Below are 18,880 nucleotides of genomic sequence, written 5' to 3' on the forward strand. Positions count from 1 at the left end.
GCATTGCCGCCGCGGCCGCAAGCTCGCTTTCGCGGGGGGCGCGATGGCCCCGACTCAGCCCGCGCCGCTGCGCGCGCCCTCAGCTTGTGGGGCGCGAAGCGGGCAGAGCGCCTGTGAGGGGGAGGGAGCCCGCCGTGGTGTCCGCCGTGGTGTCCGCCTTGGAGGGAAAGCCTAGCAGGTCCCTTCTTTGCCCCAGGCTCATCTGACCCTCACTGAGCGTCTCTCTTTCTCCCTCCCTCCCTCCTTCCCACCCCCCTTTCTCTCTCTGTCTTTCGCAGCCTCTCAAGAGCTCCTCGCGCCTTTTCCTTCTCGCACTGGCTGCGCCAGGAGGGGTTCCCACACCGGCCGCCGAAAAGTGAGCGCCGCCGTTGCCGCCTGGAGGTAGGAGAGAGGAGGAGGAGGAGGAGGAGGCAGCCGCTGCCTGACAGGGACGAGACCTGCGCGCCGACGAGGACGATGCCGGAGTGACTGACTGGCTCGGGCGCAGACGCGGTGGATTGACTGCGCTTGGCGGGAGGGAGGGAAGGAGGCAAGCGAGGAAGGAGCCGAGCGAGGAAGGCGAGGCCAAGAGGAGAGCGGCGAAGAGGACGAGGCCACGGGCGGCACCACCACCACCACCACCACCACCACCAGGAGGAGGATGAGCATGGGGGCCTGGCCGCGGACGTGGTGGTGGCGGCGGCCGCAGCGGCGGGGCCCCCCTCAGGCGACGGCGGCGACGACGACGGCAGCGGCGGCGGCGAAAGGGACCCGTTTCTGGAGCTTTTGCTGGCTAATGCTGGCCGCCTGGCGGGGGCTGCTCGCCTCAGCCTGCCCCGCCTCGTGCAAGTGCAGCCCCGAGCGGATCTGGTGCAGCGAACCCGCGGCCGACCTCAAGTCTTTCCCCGCCTTGGGCAAGGGGGGCGAAGGGGAGAAAATCACTGACATGTGAGTGCAGAGGCTCTGGGGTTGGGGGTCGGGGTCGGGGGACCGAGCCGGAGGGCGGCAGCGGCTGACCCTTCGGCTGTGACTGAGTGCTCGCCTTCCGAGTATCTTCCCTCGGCATCCTCTCGTGCTTTAAGATGAATGCGGCTCTGACCGTCCATACAGGTAGATAAAAAGAGAGACGAAGTTAAAAGAAAATCCCTATTCAGGGATAGGTCAGTTAGGTAGATTCCTATTTTTCATTCGTTTTAATGATATCCAGGCTAAACGATTATGTACCCATAACAATACATAATTATCTATCCATAATTTATACATATCGTTTCCAGAATCCTCCTCCTCCTCCTCTTCAGTCTTAAGCTTCAGGATGCATAACCAAATACAAACCCAGGATACATACATGTTGCCTTACAGAAAGGTTTCTCATTGAAACAGCGTGATAATTCTAACTAAGCATATCTGTTCCTACCAGCCTTCTGTTTTTATAGTGTCCATTCTCCAGCTTTGTGATCAGGCTTTTATACTGGTAGAGCATTTATGGCCCCTCTATACAGTATTGGGCAGAGCCACCCAAGAGAGCTGTATGTTCCTGCATGTACAGAGCCAGTAAACGGCACGTTGTAACTAAAAGAGGTGCACTGAGCTGCTTATCTCTGGGTCTAGCAGGATCCTTATTTATTTAAAAATATTTTTATTTTTAAAAACACCACCCTCTTTTTGGCATCCCTTTTGCAGATCTTTCAGTGTTAGCTACCACAACATTTCTGTCCATGATTGTGTATTTGGGTGGGTGGGTGGGGGTGGGGGAAAGCATCCCTAGCAATAAGTAAATAGATTCTTCTTAAGCAGATTCTGCTTCAGGGAATGGTCTAGAGATGTTCTGGAAAGGATGTGTAAGAAGAGATGGTCTGTGTATAGCAATGCACTTGCTCAAAAGGCAACTAGGTAGAAGCCTGAAAGGCTGGGCTGATCTAATTTCGATTTGACTTTCTCTGAGAAATAATTCTGAAAGCATTCAGCTTATATATCTTAATTGCCCACAGACCAATTTCCTGGGAATAAACTAGATGATAAAGCAATAAAGCAAATAGATGGGTGTTGGTTTTAGTGCAGGGTCAGGATTGTGTTATAACCCTTCTTTCAGACTTTGTCAGAGACAGGCTGAATAACTTTTACATTTGTGCTTGTCATTGGCATTTTATAGAGTGCAACGGTTCTGTCAGTAAGCAGTGGGGTGGATGAGAGGCAAATAGAAAACAAATTCAGGCGTTATGTAGAGTAGCAGCAAAAGCCACTTGGTCAGAATTCATTTTTACAAATAAGGAAGGTGGATGGGACTTCTCATACATTTTACTAATTTTAATATTTCTTTGAATAGTGTTGGTTATATATTCTGTTTACCTAATCTTACGTTGCATACATATCCGTATATGAGGAACTGGATGACATTGGTTGTACCTGTGAATAAAGAATCACTTTCCTTCTTCTGGTACATAAGATCTTAAGTGAAAAAACAATACAGTACAAGGGTGAGATAATCATTTGTTGGGGGCATAGGACGCTTGGAGGTAGAGCGATGCTTTCTCAGGAAAATATAAGACAGACGCTCCACGTTTGGAGATGTTGCTGGGTTGAAAACCGCCACTCCCACACACAGAAGTGCTGATTTGTATTTGGGTTGTTGTACAACAACCATTGGTCCAGTCTTACGAGATAAAGGAACTACAGACATTTTCTTGAATTCAGTTTTAAGATCTTTTGTCATCTTCCAGCATGCTGGTCAGATGAATATCCCAGGTACTAGTTTTTGTGTGTATTCCCAATTCAAGGACCTCCACAATATTTTTTCCAGAAAAAAGGAAGCTAGTCCTGCGTTGACAGCATGAAGATGGTGAAGCTTAAAAGGTGACAGCAAATTCAAAACACTGCATAAACCCTGGACTAAATCACTGAAAAAGTTTTATTATGACTATGGCTAAAATCCTGTTGTTTAGTCACTGCTGGAGAAAGCCCAATGATTCAGTGGGGATTTGGTGAATCGACTCCTCTGTAAGTTTATTGACACAGTGGGCCTACTCTTGTTGGAACTGATTATGCTAAGCACAGGATTTCACATGAGTACATTCGTGTAAATACAATATGAATCCATACAAAGATTACAGGCACTGGATCATTTTAATTGCTGTTAAGATTGTAAATCACAGCTCAACTTCTTTTGGGACTTACTGTTTTCTCCACCTGGGTTTGAGTCTTTCTCAGATATGGGGCTCACTGTTGTTGGATGTAAACAGTGGTGCCTCACATAGCGATGTCAATTGATGCAGCAAAAATCACCGCTAACCAAAAACATTGCTATGCAATTTAAAAAAACCCGTTGAAACGCATTGAAACCCCTTCAATGCATTCCAGTGGGGTAAAAACTTACCTTTAAGCGAAAATCCTCCATACGGCAGCCATTTTCGCTGCCTGGTAAGTGAGGAATCCGTCCCAAATAAGAGCGGGCGGCCATTTTTTTGGCGGCCATTTTGGAACCGCCAATTAGCTGTTGGAAAAAATCGCTATGCGGAAATCGGTAAGCGAAACAGCTTACCGATCATTGCAAAGCGATTTTCCCATTCAAAACATCGTTATGCAATCACTTTTGCGATCGCAAAAACCTAATCGCCATGCAATTTTGTCGTTAAACGAGGCGCTCATTAAGTGAGGCACCACTGTAATTGTAAAAGCAGGAGGAGCACAAAATCACTGAATACATCTTGCTTTTGCTGCATTATTACAGGCAGAATTTTCAGTATGTACAGTTGCTCTTAAAAGAGATTTGTGATGCCTTTGTAGTCTTTTAAAGCTGACAAACTCATTACACGTGGCTTTATACTAGATTAATTCTTTCTTCTGGACTGCTTTTAAGCAGTTGATTGTAGTTCTCCTGTAGCATTTGCCAGTGCTTGTGTATGGCACAGGGAATTGGGCTGTTTTCCTTAGACATCACTGGAAGGGCCTTTTATGTTGTAGCTCTCTGCTTCACAGTGAAAAGAATGCATGTCTGAAGCTGTGATACCAAGCTGCTGCTTTCATGGGCTTTACTTCATTGTTAAGTAACATTGGTTTGACATCAAGTGCTTTCATGAACTGTAGCAAGCATCCTTGCTAAAAATCATCCTCTTGTGTGTGTCTCTGCTGTATTTTATCTAATTTGAAAAGAAGCTACACACATATCTGTAAAGTGAGATTTATATCCTCTTTGTATTTCTGAAATGTCTTAGCAGTATTTATTGCTGTCCTTTTCTCCTTGTTACCACCAATTGGTTGCTTCATTTTTGATGCCTCTCTAGATAACAACCTGCTCTTTTTTCCACTATTACACTGTTTACTAGGTTTTCTCATAGAAAGGTGGCTGATTTCCCAGGAGATCCTATTGCACAAATTTAAAATACGAAGCACTGAAATGGCCCGTCACACTGAAAGATAAATAGGCTAAGGCTGTTCATTAATACTCAGTGTTAATTAAGCATATAATTGCTTTCGTTTTTTTGTACAATGTCTTTGTGTCAGCTACACCTTAATTAAACAACCTATGGATATCTTGCATTGAAAATCATGTGAAGACACATAATTGAATACTACCAGAGTAGTACTCGTATATCATATGGTAGTTTGTTAGCCTATACAAATGACAGGCTTTCTGTGGTTGCTGCTGTTTAATATCTCCTCTTTTTATTCATTTTGCAATTGTACATTAGTGGAGTTTTTCATGATTTTAACATGCAAAATTCTTTGTTTAGGGTGAGACTGTTTTTCTTTAAAGCAACATTTCAGAGTGATGTTGTGAGTTTTCATCTGAATTTCATTAGATACATCAGTTGTCTTAAAACTAAGCTCATTTTTGTGCCAGCTGGTTATTGGAGTCAGTGGAGATTTTTGGTGCTAAAGCATTTGGTCTTCTGAGTGGAGGCATGCAAGATAAAACGGAGCAATTACCTGTAGTCAAGAATGAGCATCTTAGGCAGTCCTTCTGGTGATACAGCACAAGGCAAGGAAGGCAGAAGGTGTGGATGGCATACCTATCCACAGTTGGGTGGGGGTGGGAGGAGCTTTAGATCAGCTCAGAATATGGGCAGCTGTAAATTTCTAGATTATGAAATGCCATATAGGAAATGAAAGTGGTTTGAGTGCCACATTAAATCTCTGCTTCTTCGCAAACTGACCCAGAAGTCAATGGAAAGAGAAAACCTTATTGGTTTAATTTAGTCTGGGATTGGGTTGATGGAGCCAGTTCAGGAAAGGAAGGAGTTTTGCTGACAGAGCATTCCAGAATCATGTGACATGTCTTTTTAAAGATAGTTTTTTTTCTCTCCTAGAGTATTTGCAAAGTTGTTTTTCAGTTTTAATGATTACAACAGATGTGCTTCTATAAAGCTATATGTATAATGAGATTATGCTTGATCATATTCCTTGAGTCTTGAGATGAGCTTGAAATTATTCAGGATACATATACTTTCAATGCTTATTGCTCCATAATGGATCATAATTTACATCTGACATGACTGTTGCAAATTACTGGTTACACACATATTTTGGCTTTTTTAAAATGAGATACTACCAAATAAATTAATTCAGGCCTTGCATAACTGGCCTGCCCATATTAAAAGCTGAGGGAATAGTGTGAGATGTTTTTCTAAAAGAGAGATCATGCAAATGCATGCTAGAGGCATTTTGAGACAATCAGTGTGTTTCAGCATACAATATTTAGAACTAAAGTGTTGAAAAGACATATAATGAGCCTCTTAAGAGTACTCAGTTAATCCTGCTGTATTATTTTACAGAATTACAAAAAATTGTGTTATGTCTATAACTTATAAAACTATTGCGTTGCAGAATAGGTTACATGGTAGCTAAGTTTAGCTTTTTGTCTTGGGCTAGACCGTTACTACAGTGATTTATAACTATTCAGATGATCAACATTTGAAATTAATTGCTCTGTTTGAAGATGTGTACAGCATGCCAACAAAAAAGTAGGCAACTGTTCAACATTTCCACTATGGCATTGAAAAAACAGATTGTGTACTAGTATATTCTGTATATCTAAAAACCACAAAACAAATTTGCAATATGGCTATTAAAACCACTTCAGGCCTGTTAATAAATAAGGCACATAGTGCAATTTAAAGAATAAATTATTTACCAAGGTTTGTAAGTGTATGCTGCAATGGATATAAAGCATTGTTGCCTTAATATCTTGGGTCTCTTCCATATTTTGCTCATTATGTTGTTTATTTAATAGAGTGGGAAAGAATTCTCTTTAGTCTCTGTAGAAAGTTCTGCTGAAATAGAAATTGTGGTACATTCTGGGGAGGAGAGCATGAACTTGAGCTTGCTTTTCTTCACATTGGCCGTGCTGGCTGTAGGAACCTGGGAGTTATATCCTGAAAAGGTGTTATTTCCAACTTCTTCTTTCTTTCTGAAATCTCAGATGAAGCACAATGTATTTTAGCATGTTTTGGTTTGTGAATAATATCTGAAGAAGCCCAGATAAGTGTCATGGTAGAGATATTTACAGATTTGGGATGTTACATCATAATCATAAATAGCTCTTTAGTAAGTTTTAGTGTTGTGGTTTATTTCCCTTTGGAATAAGGCAAGTTCTAAAGCTAGTAGATAATAGTTACAAAAGAGGCAGTTGTTGAAATGATATTATGTAGGCAGGTTACTAAAGGCAGTGTAGTTCCATATAATGAAGCTGCCTTTATTCTAAACACTAAATTTTCAGTGGCAGGCTGCTGTGGCCTCCTTTGAACCTTTAACCTGTACTGTTATGGGATTGCTGCAGTTAGCATTGTACTGAGACAAACTAGATGTTAGGAGAGAGAGAAAAGAATACTATTGATGAAACATTTCCCATCTTGCAGAATTCATCTTTTTGCTTGAGATATGAAAACCAGATTGCTATAAAAATTGTTTGATTAAATCTGTTAACTTAGATGATTTGTGTGAGTAAATATGAAGCAAGGCTTTAAGTCTGCTACTTCAGTGTAATTCATCTCCATTCTTATGTGACAGGAAAAAATTGCCCATACTGTATATGTTTTAAAGAAATGTAACTGGAGGCAGGTTGTGTAGCTTCTGATTTGGTGCTGAGCATGCATGAAATCCAGCCTCAGTTATTACAAACTGAGAATAGTTTTATTGCAAACCAGAAACTTCAAAGATACATCTAGCACATCCTTCACAGATCACTGTATATCTCCATGGAGCTGCCCAGTTGTGGTATACTGTTGACAACATGTAAAAATCATGTTCCTGTGGATAGATTCCCATCCATGTAGTGAGTTAGAGCACAGGAAGAAAAGCTAACTGTGTGGGTCCTGTGCTTTTGACTGTAGCATTCAGAATACCCTATAGCATGGGGGAATTGTACTTGGAAAAAATGCATCTTTCTCAAGCTCTTATGATAATAATAATCTTACAACTGTAGAGCTGGAAGGATCCCAATGGATCATTCAGTCCAGTCCCTGTCAGAGAGGCACACTGCGGGATCGAACCCCCAGCCTCTGACTCTTCAGCCAGATCTCTAAACCACTGAGTTCTGGACCTTCCCACCAACAGGAGGGATGCACAGTCCTATGCATTTGCGCTTGTTTAGATACCTATAGTATTAACAGTGGATCTGTTCTTTTACAATCATATCCCATGTGGCTAGGCACAAATCTGAAATATATCTCTTACATTATTATCACAGAATGGATTCTCTGTAGGGATTGCATAAAACATTTCCTCTTAATGCAGACTCAGTTGGTGAGTGCTGACAGAGTTGGAGCCAAAATTGGGTCACTGTTCAGGGGAGCTCCAAAGTTTGCAGGAGGATAAAAATCTTGTAACTCTGTACTTCTAGTAGTTCTTGGTACTGGTTGTATACTATGGGGAAAAAACATATTATTGGGAAAAAAATAGAAATTGTCCTTAGTTTCCTGCGTGTCAGAGTGTTTATGGAATTCTGTGCATGGAAAAAGACAAAAGTGTCACAAGCTGTACTGCATAATAAATGACTGCTGGAAGGGGAATCTGATCCCCATTTAAAAGTGCAATCCTGCTGACTGCAACAGCACTGGGGATTTGCAGAAGGGCACAGGAGCCAGGCTATGTGGGTTTGTACAGTTCTTGCTTATTGATGCTGACAGAAGATCCTTTTCTCCCCAATAAAGCCAAATATTAATATCCCTCATTCCAATGCGACATTAAAAATATTTAGTGTTTCATATTATTTTTTATCCTCCGTGAGGCACATGAAAGTGCTCTGCAGAATTGTATTCTTGGACCATCATCCTCTTGCATTTAGAAATACAAAAACAAAGGAGACCGGGACAGGCTGTATTGACTTTCACCTCCATCCATGGATATCTATCCTCATGTAATTTCTGCTCTGCATCTGGAACAAGCTCTATTCCCATACATCTCAGAGCATGGCCAAAGATTACTGACATGCAAGCATGGTCTGACCTGTGGGAATTTTATGGGAGCCTAGCTGAAGACACAGGCTAAATAAGTTCTGAGTTGCTCATTTGAGATAATTCCTAGAGAATACAGAGTGGTGATAGACATATCAGTTTACCTGTGACCCTGCTGAATAAGGCAAATCAGACTTCATTTCTTCAATATCTTGATGTAGTGAGTATACTGTTTGTGTGCATGCTGCATTCTTATAGTGCATTTTCAGGTACATTTGCACCTGACTCTCAGACTCGGTATAAGAAAGTATTCTGGTGACAGGTGGTCAGGTTTTTTTAAATCTAGAGTCAGCTGGCTGCCTTAGGTCAGCAGATTCTATGTCTCAGAAAATTGTTACATGTATTTCATTTGTTACTTTACTATTTGAATTGGGAGAGATGTCTCTGGCTGGTCCTCTCCACCTCTGTTCATATGCGAAAAACTTAGGAAGAGGTGCAGCAATGTAACTAATTTAGGAAATACTTGACTTTCTTCAGACTATATCACCAGTGAGATTATGGCTCATTTTTGTCCTAAATTCTCTGTAGTTTTTAAAAGCTTTGGACAGAGGTTCCTATCACACTTATCCAGTACATCTGCCAGTCATGGAGATTTAAAAGAAATGAGGGTTCTATTTGAATAAAAGGGTTGTCAACCCCATTCTTGTCTCGTGAGACTTCATTCCATAACCAATACAGTACTGTTTAAGAAAAGCAATAATTGTTCTGGCTGTGTCAGTCTATCCTCCTCCTCCTCCTCCTCATCATCATCATCAGGCAGGGACCTATACTCCCTTGTTCCTGGCCTTAGATATCTCATGATACCTTTTTGTTATCGACTTTAGATATCTCCATATCTAAGAAAGGGCAGTAGCTTTACCATTGCATGAAATATCTGCAAAGTCCCCTCCTGATCTTGTCCTAGACGTGTACATAAGGATTATTGGGGCAATTCTAGAGAATAAGGCAAGTTAATCTATAGTCTTTTATCCCAGAATCAACAGGAGTGTTATAGCACCTAAAAACAAAAACAAATAGTTTTTGCTGGGATAAAGAAAACATCTGGTAAATAAACTTGTTACTCTTTAGTGTCACATGATACCTTGTTTTTGCTTCCCTCCTGTGTGGATACTTGATGTGATAAACGAGCAGTTGGGTTGTATGAAGCAAGGATAGTAAGATGGGATACCATTGAGCGTGTAGGCAAAATGAGACACTGGCAATCCTCCTATGGAGCATTTATCAGGAACATGACTTAAGCTAGGTTGCTTGTCTGTGATTAATGGCTGTCACACTGGAATGTACAGGGTTGTGGGAGCCCAGCCCCCCCCCCCCCGTGTGTGTGTCCTTATCTTCCTTCCTCTTCATACTGTTCTGGATAAGGCAGAGAAATAGCCCATCCAAACTAACTAGGTTATTATGAAAGACAGAAGCCTGGCAAGTAGAGTGCTGTCCAGCAAGGGAGCTGTCCAACAGTGCCAGCAAGGTCAGAGGGCTAAGTGTTGATTCTCAGGGTGGCTGCCAAAGAGACTACTAGAACTAGGCACTGCTCCATAGGATTGTTGCACAAGCCGTTCCCAGGGAAGAACTGAATGTTTTTGTGATTGTTTTGGCTGCCTCACCCTTCCCAGCACAGCAGCAGGATCTGGATCTTGAGAATACTCAAGAGTTCTTAGAGTCGGATTCAGAAATGAGATGTTTCTTCTGTTCATGTGATTGCAGTGCCATCTGGTCTGAGCTGCACTCCGGTCTCATCGCTGCCCCTGATATCCCAGGGAAGACTGTGAGATTGCATTCCTGAAATGAAGCTTTATGGTTTTTTTGATTTTTCACAGAGCTTAGAAAAGTTACCCTTTTTTTGGACTACAAATCCATTAATGTCTCAGCCAGCAGCCATGTTCTGTGGGATATTCTGGGAAATCTAGAAAAATGATGTTTCCAGTTTCCGGTTCTGATAACATGTGACGGATGAAGTCAAGCACCTCATGCATGTTAAGCAGCTGGCTACCTTTTGAGCCGCATCTCCATATGAACTCCTTTTCATACTGGATTGTGTTACTGGGGTCCCAGAATGTGATGGAAGCATGAAAGGGTATGCACAGGGCACAGAGAGCTCAAGGCATTTCAGGTCAAAATGGTTCCCTTTCCAAAATCTAGTTACAGAAACAACCTTGGCCAGCAGTTTAACTTAAGAAACAGAATAGCATCCTACATTTCACCTGAGGCAGTATTTTGTTTGGGGATCTGAGGATAAGTTGTGAGGCACGCAAAGCTCTTTGTTCTAGTAGAAACAAACATCTGAAGAGTTCACAAGGATACTGTCGCTGTCCCCTTCCAGCGTTCCCTACACAAAGTAGTTGTATTGCTTTGTCTAAGAGCAGGACCAGCCCTGGGAGGCAAGGAAGCTGTTGAAGGGACTGATCCTCTTAACTTGTAGTTTACAGTTCTGCTCTGTGTAATGCAAATGCTACTTTTCAGGGAGGCTCTTCAGTCTCACCCTGGTTGAGTGTCTCCTCTCTGGTTCTGCTTACTGTGAAAATTTGTGCGGTGCCATTGGTTTTTAGGTTTATGTTATGCTGTTGTTATTTGTGTTATGTTTTAGTGCCTGCTCTTGTTGAGTGTTGGTTTAATTGCTTATAAACTGCCCAGAATAGTGCTTCAACACTAATGGGGCAGTATATAAATTAAAGTAATAAAATATATAAGATCAGTTCCTGCAGCCTTTTCATGTTAACTTACCTTTGCTGACAGGACTTCTAGATTGGGAAATTTGTAACATATAAGCCATCCCATGAGCAGAGCTTTCAGTTGCATTTCCAGATTGCTTCCTAATCCCCAATTTGTGAAGATGCTGACTTGGCTCATTAAAATGACAGTCCTTCTTTCCTGATCTGGCTCTTGTGGCTTTCCTTGCAAAAACATGGTTCCCTGCTGCAGACTGCTCTTGTTTGGGATGCTGGAGCTTTGAACTCAAGTCTGAGATTTGTTCTGGACCTGGTGGGTGTGAGCACCAGCTATTGCTCTACCTCCCAGTTGTACTGGGTGAGGTCTTTTAGGATGGGGTGGGCCACCAGCCTCTCAGGGATTGTACCGATTTACTGAGTGTGTGTGTGTGTGTAGAAGGATGAAATCGCTACAACATTGTCACGTGTTGATTGATGCTTAAGTGTGCAAACGTATGATTGATGTATGGTGGTGGAATATATAAGGATGGTGCGCCAGTGACCACAGTTGTTGCTGTGTTAGTGTTACACTTCAGGAACTGTTGTCATGCTGCAAATTCTATTGCTATTTAAGCATAAATCCACACCTGTGCTACCCTTACTATAGTAGTTTCTACTTTAGAGGATCACAGACTTCCATTTTCTGTATGCTTTTTAAAATGTATATTTTAACTATGTAGAGTAATTCCTTTGTCTTAGGTGTGCAAATTATGAGTGAGGGACAGTGGTTCAGTCATTGTTGTAAATCCTTCCATCTGCACCATCAGCTGTTCCTATCTTTTCCCTCATACCTGGCAGCCCCTAAGACAAAACTGGTTGCTTCTGTTGCTGTTTCCTAACAGAGGGAAATACTGGTGATTTTGAAGTAACATTATAAACCACTGTAAAGCCTGTGGTAAAGTATCATAATTGAAGCATGAGGGGGACTTGCAATCTTCACAAGCTGAAACTCTGGGAATTATATTCCAACCTCCCCCACCCGTTTTACAAGCCATCATCTTTGGCATATCAGGCATTTAGGCGGTGGGTCATTATCTTATTTATTTATTTTATTTATTTGATTTATACCCCGCCTATCTGGACTACCAGACCACTCTAGGTGGCTTCTCTTCTGGGAAAGTAACCAAGGTGAGGTGATGGGAGAGAAAAGATCTGTGTGTGCATTTTCCTATACACCCTTTTGTAAGACGCTTGGGTGCCAGGGGCCATGCATCAGGATTTCACGGCATCTTGAGCAGTTGGTCCATGTGGGGTGTGCATGGATGTGTTTGTTTTAAATGAAGAAGAAGAGTAAATAGGCTTGGTTAGTCATAGAGCTGATATGCTTTTTATATTTCCAGCTGTCTGTGCAGTGACTTGATGATAAGTAGAGGGCTTAGTAGATTTTAAGCTTGAAGATGATTTTAGGGTACATGCCATTCATAGTAAGTAGGGGTACTTACAAGTAAGTCACAATTAGAGTAGCCCCCTTGAATCAGTTGAATGTACAGAAGAGTTGATTCACTAAATCCCCACCGATTCAGTGGGCCTATTCTACTGCAGTTTATTACATTAAATGACAGGATTTGAGCTGACACATTCCCAGTGAATTACTGGATTCCTGCTGGGGATTTCCACAATGACCTCAGGAACTTCTGCATTTGCCACTGCACCACGACATATATTTAGAACCATCTTCTTACATGTTCAGAGTTTGATACTTTCTACCTCTTTTTGCAAGAGCCAGCTCAAATATAGTTGAAATAAAAGCACATCTAAGCCCAGAAACATGATAGTAGTGTTCACTAAGAAATGCACATTCGTTTCAGAATGCATTTCTCAGCATTGAGTTAATGCTGGAGGATGAATTAAGACTTTGTAGATCACTGGATTTTTTTTGGGGATAATGGGACTTGGGATGTATTTGTGTATTTGGAAATATGTTCCATATAAAAATGATTACATAGTAGTAGAACTAGTGCCAAATTGCAGATTATTCCTTTTTTTAATCTAAGTAGTTCATGCTAATGCATAACTGTTCTTTGAATGTCCTGTTGCAGTTCTGAACACTGTGGTGAAACTTCAATGGCACTGTATTTGGCCAGGAAAACATTGACTTGCCTTGAAAGAGTTGTGTAGACATATTTCTGCTAACCAAATGTTTCAAAGCATAGGAAAGGACTATAAACATGCCATGTTTCAAGTTTTAAAAGCAGTTTCGTGCTTAGATTATTTCAACAGAAACTAAATTAAAGAGTCCTAAAGCATAAAATGTATTTTTAATGGATTTCTTCATATTCCTTGGTCTTTTCAAAACATGTGGGCTAAGCCTGCCTCCTTCTGCTTGTGACTTTATGTATCATAGGTTAGCTTTAGAAGGATTAATAAATGGTTCTAGCACTGAAAAGTGCAAAATCTTAAAAAATTATGAATACGTGGGGGAAAATATGACATTTGGTGTTAAGTGCATATCAAAATGCAAGTCAGCAAATACATTCACACATACTGACATTCCAGAATTGCTAACCCTCTTCCATCTTTTATAGATTTCCCACTGAGTTCTGTGCATGTAGCTTCTTAGATAGTAAGGTGCTCCTCTGATTTTTTTGACAGTTGGAGTACCAGTGTTTCCTTCTGCAGAATGCATCAGCTTTGGATACTATATGCTTATTCCTGAAAAGTCAATAGATTTTATTTGCTTTTTGAGGGAAAATGTAAACACAAAATATGAGGCTCATTATACTGTGCTACTCTTCTTATATAAAGTGAATTGCAGGATGCTAAGAATTTAAGGTGAATATGGCAACACTGATTAATGTCTTCAGAGTTTATCAGTTTTAATGCTGCGTATCTTCATTGAAATTCATATTAATTGATGTTGATATTAATTGAATTTTAGCAATAAAAGGAGTTGAGAAATTAGGGTAAAATACATACAAGTTCATTAAACTAAATAATAATGAATCTATCAGAGAGCTGAAGCGACATACTAAAAAACTTACCATAGCAAGGCTCTGAGTATTAAAATTTGCATTTATACTGAAGTCTTACTCTACAGTTCACCCATATATGGATAGTTTAATGAACATGGGGACATGGTTGCACCTGAATATCGCAACCCCCTTCATCCTCTTCATGTGACTGCCTTGTAGATTTCGTACATTCAACCTGAAGAGCTAAGAATGACTCTGCGGCTACATTTGGCCAAATTTGCTTATAGATGGAGAAGATACCTATCTCATCTTGAATCTGCATGATTAGCAGGTTGAGTTTCTATGCCTGATGAACAGCTGGTTGGGTAAACAGGAAGAAGTTCATTCATTCATTTCATGCCTTTTTGTTTATGCCCTGCCTTTTTTCAGTGGAGGAACACAAGGCAGCCTGTAAAATATTTAAAAGACAAATGTTAAAGAGAGATAAAAATAAAAGAAATTACAACATTCCAAGCAATTAAACACATGACATATCAAAGCTATACTGTAGAATAAAAACAGTTTAAAATATTTAAATGCCCAATAAGGAGGTAAAAGGCATAATATACCCATTAAAGATCCATTCATTGGATCCTCTTCCTTCCTTCATCTCTTTGTATACCTTGTTTCTAAAGTTGCAGCAGGCTGGGGACTTGATAGGTTTCAATTATATATCTTAGAACCTTTGACTTTAATTATAAGGTTTTGAATGCCTACTTTTTGTTGAACTTTAGGGATTTTAGGAGTGGGATCCTGTTTGTTTCAGTCTTCTGTGAACAATTAAGGTCAACAAAGTCCTCACCTCATTAGAAGAATGCACCTCCCTTCTTTCTGGCGGAAAATTTTTTAAAATGTTATTCTTACTTCCTAATGTTTACAATTTTTGCTGCTGTACAGAGGGATACACTGGAATTTTTTATTTTAACTTTATGCATGCCACTTGGAGAGCTTTGAGACTCCTAAAATAGCCTGCAAAGAAACTTCTGAGTAACCTAACTTTACTGCTGGAGCAAATGCTCTCTGTTTATCAGTATGTTCTTTAGAATTAAAGTAGCGATGGGCAACATGTGACCCTTCAGATGCTCTTGGGGAACAACTCTTAAATATTCTAGGAGGAGAGTTGGGATTTATAGTTCTACAACATATAAAAGCTTGGACTTTGCCCACCCTGGTATGTTGATACACACTCAGACACAGCCCCTTCTCCTGCAAGTTTTTTTTTTTATTCAGATTCTTGGCCCTGTATCCCATTGTTAGTCCAACTAAAGTAGGTGTGTGTGTGTGTGTGTGTTTTGGTCTGGTCTCTGAGTGTTATTTGTGAATTTCGTTGTATGTGTGTACAGTGTGTATACGTTCAATGACAATAAATTATTATTTAAAAAATTTAGATGTGTTAGATCAGTGCAACTTACCCAGATGTAGGCATACCAAGTTCCCAATTATTTAATGAATCTAGCTAAAAATTGGATTCAGGCCATAGGGTTGATTTCTTCCCCCCCCCCCCCCCCCAGCAAAGGTAAAGTAGCTGGCTCTTTAAAAAGAAAGTGCAAAAAGAGACTGTCTTGTCTGGTATTCTTTCTCAGAACTTAAAATGTTTGGGTTTTTTTTAAAGTCTCACTCGGAATCTGTAGTTGTAGTCCGACGAAATCATTTCTAAACTCTCCTTGTCTCTGGTTTAGGCTCTAAGGGCATCCAGATGATAGAAAATGCAGGTGGATTAGAAGCCTAGTGCATGTTGATAGTTAAGGAGGGACAGAGAAATTGTCACTGCAGAGGGCTAAAATAATGAGGATGTGTAATGGTTGGGGTGGTAAAAATGGCTTTAGATCTCAGGGTTGATGATATTTGTGATGGCATAAAACAAAGGAACATCAGGACTTCAATAATCTACTCATAACTTAGAGTGATTTTCTTGTAAATTGCAAAGTCTATTCAATTAAATAAAAGGAAAGCTATTTCTGAGAGTAGGAGAACACACTACATGTCTCAAGATTGCCTTCTGAAAGCCATGGTAAATTCAGAGCTTTTAGGAATATTAATGTTTGATAAGTAACATTGAGTTGAAGTAGTTGTGAAAGAGGTAAAAATAGCCTCTGGTCAGGGAAGAATCTTTGTTTCAGAGCTCTCTGCCTGACCCTGGAGTAGTTCACAGAATTGCACAACAACGCACATCAGTTGCTGCTTTTGTCCTCCTGATCATCATCAACATCATGAAAATGAGTTTGGGGAGGCATCTACTGTTTAACCGTCTTTGGTATCTACTGTATTTCTTTGGGAATCTTAATTGCTTCTCTTTTCAGTTGCTATTTTTCGTATCATCAGCTATGGGTAATAAGACCAAAGCTTTGAAATGTTACTTTTTGGACTATAAAGCTCAGAATCCACTAGCCAGCATTGCCAATAATCATGAGAGTTATGGCCACACATACCCCGACTCTGAGGAAGACCTCCCTAGCCCTCCAATACATCACCTACATAATATGTGAAAATATTTCATGATATGGTTTGCAAACACTTTCTGATTTTATGTTGATAGCTCCCTAGCTAATAATGCATGATCCTAAGCTTGAATTTTATTTGGTTCTTTCAGTTTACTCCATGAGGTCACCCTGCTTCTCCTCCGTACTAATGCTCCTGTCTTTATGTTTTGTATGGGTTAACAAGTTCCTCCCAAGTTGCCTATGGTTTTAAAAAAGCAAACCCAAGGCCAGTCCCTAAGAATTGACAGCACATTTTACAGCTTCTGTGTTGCTATGCTGATATAACAGCCCCTCCCCTCCATAAATAGAAAATTCAAATATGATTCTATATCAAGCACCTGTGAGTACAGTAATATGTAGTTCCTGGTCTACCCAGCAGAGGGCCACAGGCATACACCCAAAGAGCCTTCCAAACTTCCTCTCCCAAGTCCCAAGCTGAATTTTTTGCATTGAGCTTGCTCCATGTTGATACAAGCAGTAGTAGAGCTAGTGCCAGCTGCTAGGTACCTGGAGCTAGTATGCTCCCTGTTAATATCTACCATTCTAGCTGAACCCTAGTCTGTCACTCTGTCCACTACACTGCACTGGATATCCACATGGACAGAAGTTTTAGAAAGAAACCTGAAACAATATAGTCTGACTTTTTAATTGGTTGTTGTGGGTTTTTCGGACTCTTTGGCTGTGTTCTGAAGGTTGTTCTTCCTAACGTTTCGCCAGTCTCTGTGGCCATGGGCATCTTCAGAGGACAGGAGTGTAGAGACTGGTGAAACGTTAGGAAGAACAACCTTCAGAACACGGCCAAAGAGCCCGAAAAACCCACAACAACCATTAGATCCCAGCCGTGAAAGCCTTCGTGAATATATATTTTTAAATTCTTGAAAATAAAGGGTAAATACTGTGCTTGAATGGTTTAACACATATTTGCTGGGTAAAATAAATTCTTCTCCTTTTTTGACATGGTTTCAGATATAATTGTCTGAACTGGATGGGAGACAAATGTAAAGGAAGATGGGAAGGACCATTGTTACCCAGCCTAAATTTCCATGGCAGACACAAAGGCTCTTCCACCCCCTTAGAGCTGTAATGATGTTCTTGACTGATTCACAATAAACATGAAACCCTGTTTCTCTCAATGAGCCCATTAAATTTGTGGTGTAGTAGTGCAGTGGTTCTTAACCTTGTGTTACTCAGATTTTTTTGAACTGCAACTCCCAGAAACCCCAGCCAGCACGGCTGGTGGTGAAGGCTTCTGGGAGTTGCAGTCCAAAGACACCTGAATAACCCAAGGTTAAGAACCACTGTAGTAGTGGATGTAGTGGCCGACTAGGACTCAAAATAACTCAGTGCAAATCCCTGTTCTGTCATGGACACTCACTTGAAGAATGGTATTGGGAAACCATTCTTAGTGCACTTCACTTTCTTTAAGATCACTGTGAGTCAGAAGCAACTTGATGGTACATAACAAGGTGAAGTAATGTGAAAGAGGAAGGGGTGCACTTTAACAGGCTCAGAGTAATGCAGCAACCACTGCTACTGAATCATTAACGCTCTGCATTCCTTCTTGATGGGATTGAACAATGGATCTTACATGTTTGAAGTTAAACTCTTGAACTTTATGTCCCAGATCTCTTTCATTCACACTTACCTTTTCTGTGCACATTAGCTAGTTGGTTGAACATACAAGCAAAGACATTGATTTCTGTAAAAATGGAAGAGAACCCTTTCTGCTGCTGAATTTAAACAGATAAATTGTAATATGGGATATAGCTTCATTTGCATAGATTCCTTGTGTCTGTAGTAAAGAAGAAGTGTTTTTTTTAAAGACAGGGCTACCACTATGATTCAGGTGTGATTGTTCATTTTTGCCCCAGATTTCTTTTGGCATGAGGACTGCCAGGTCTTGAGGACCCATGGGTCACATGTCCATCCTTGGACACACTTTGTCCATCCTTGTGCTAGCACAACAAAGTAAATGGACAGATTTTTAAAAATACAGTAGTTGTTTAATATGTTCTTTGAATCAAACAGGATTTTGTGTGTATTGCCTAGTTCAGTCATTTTTAAATTCTGTGCCCTGAAGGCATGGTTTCCACATCTACTGAAGAAACCCTGAACATCTGCAGTCTATGTATGCCAGAGGATTTTGGCATCCTAGGATGTCCATTCAGTTCAGGCTGGGCATCGCTCAGGCCAGTTAATATTTACTGTGTCATGGTGCATCAGCTAGTAGAGAACCTTAGAATATATTCAGCACTGCTATATAGCTGGGCATTAATAGTGGCCAATAGCAAAGCATGAAAAAAATCCAAACTGCTTTTCAG

The 18,880-nt window shown here is 40.8% G+C and overlaps 1 protein-coding gene across 15 annotated transcripts in view; it reads left to right on the forward strand.

Annotated features, from left to right (window-relative positions):
* The first annotated feature begins 474 nt into the window (after nucleotides 1-474).
* Nucleotides 475-18,880, forward strand: part of NTRK2 (neurotrophic receptor tyrosine kinase 2) — a 214,899-nt gene continuing 196,493 nt past the window's right edge. For 14 of the 15 annotated variants that reach the window (XM_078386138.1, XM_078386136.1, XM_078386140.1 and 11 more), the window contains exon 1: nucleotides 500-927. In XM_078386138.1, the coding sequence (XP_078242264.1) occupies nucleotides 641-927 (287 nt within the window). In that variant the 5' untranslated portion in view covers nucleotides 500-640. Of the gene's footprint in view, nucleotides 928-18,880 lie in introns of all 15 variants that reach the window. The other variant, XM_078386149.1, reaches the window with a different exon arrangement.

This window comes from Pogona vitticeps, chromosome 2 (genome assembly GCF_051106095.1).
Source record: "Pogona vitticeps strain Pit_001003342236 chromosome 2, PviZW2.1, whole genome shotgun sequence".
NCBI classification, from domain to species: domain Eukaryota; kingdom Metazoa; phylum Chordata; class Lepidosauria; order Squamata; family Agamidae; genus Pogona; species Pogona vitticeps.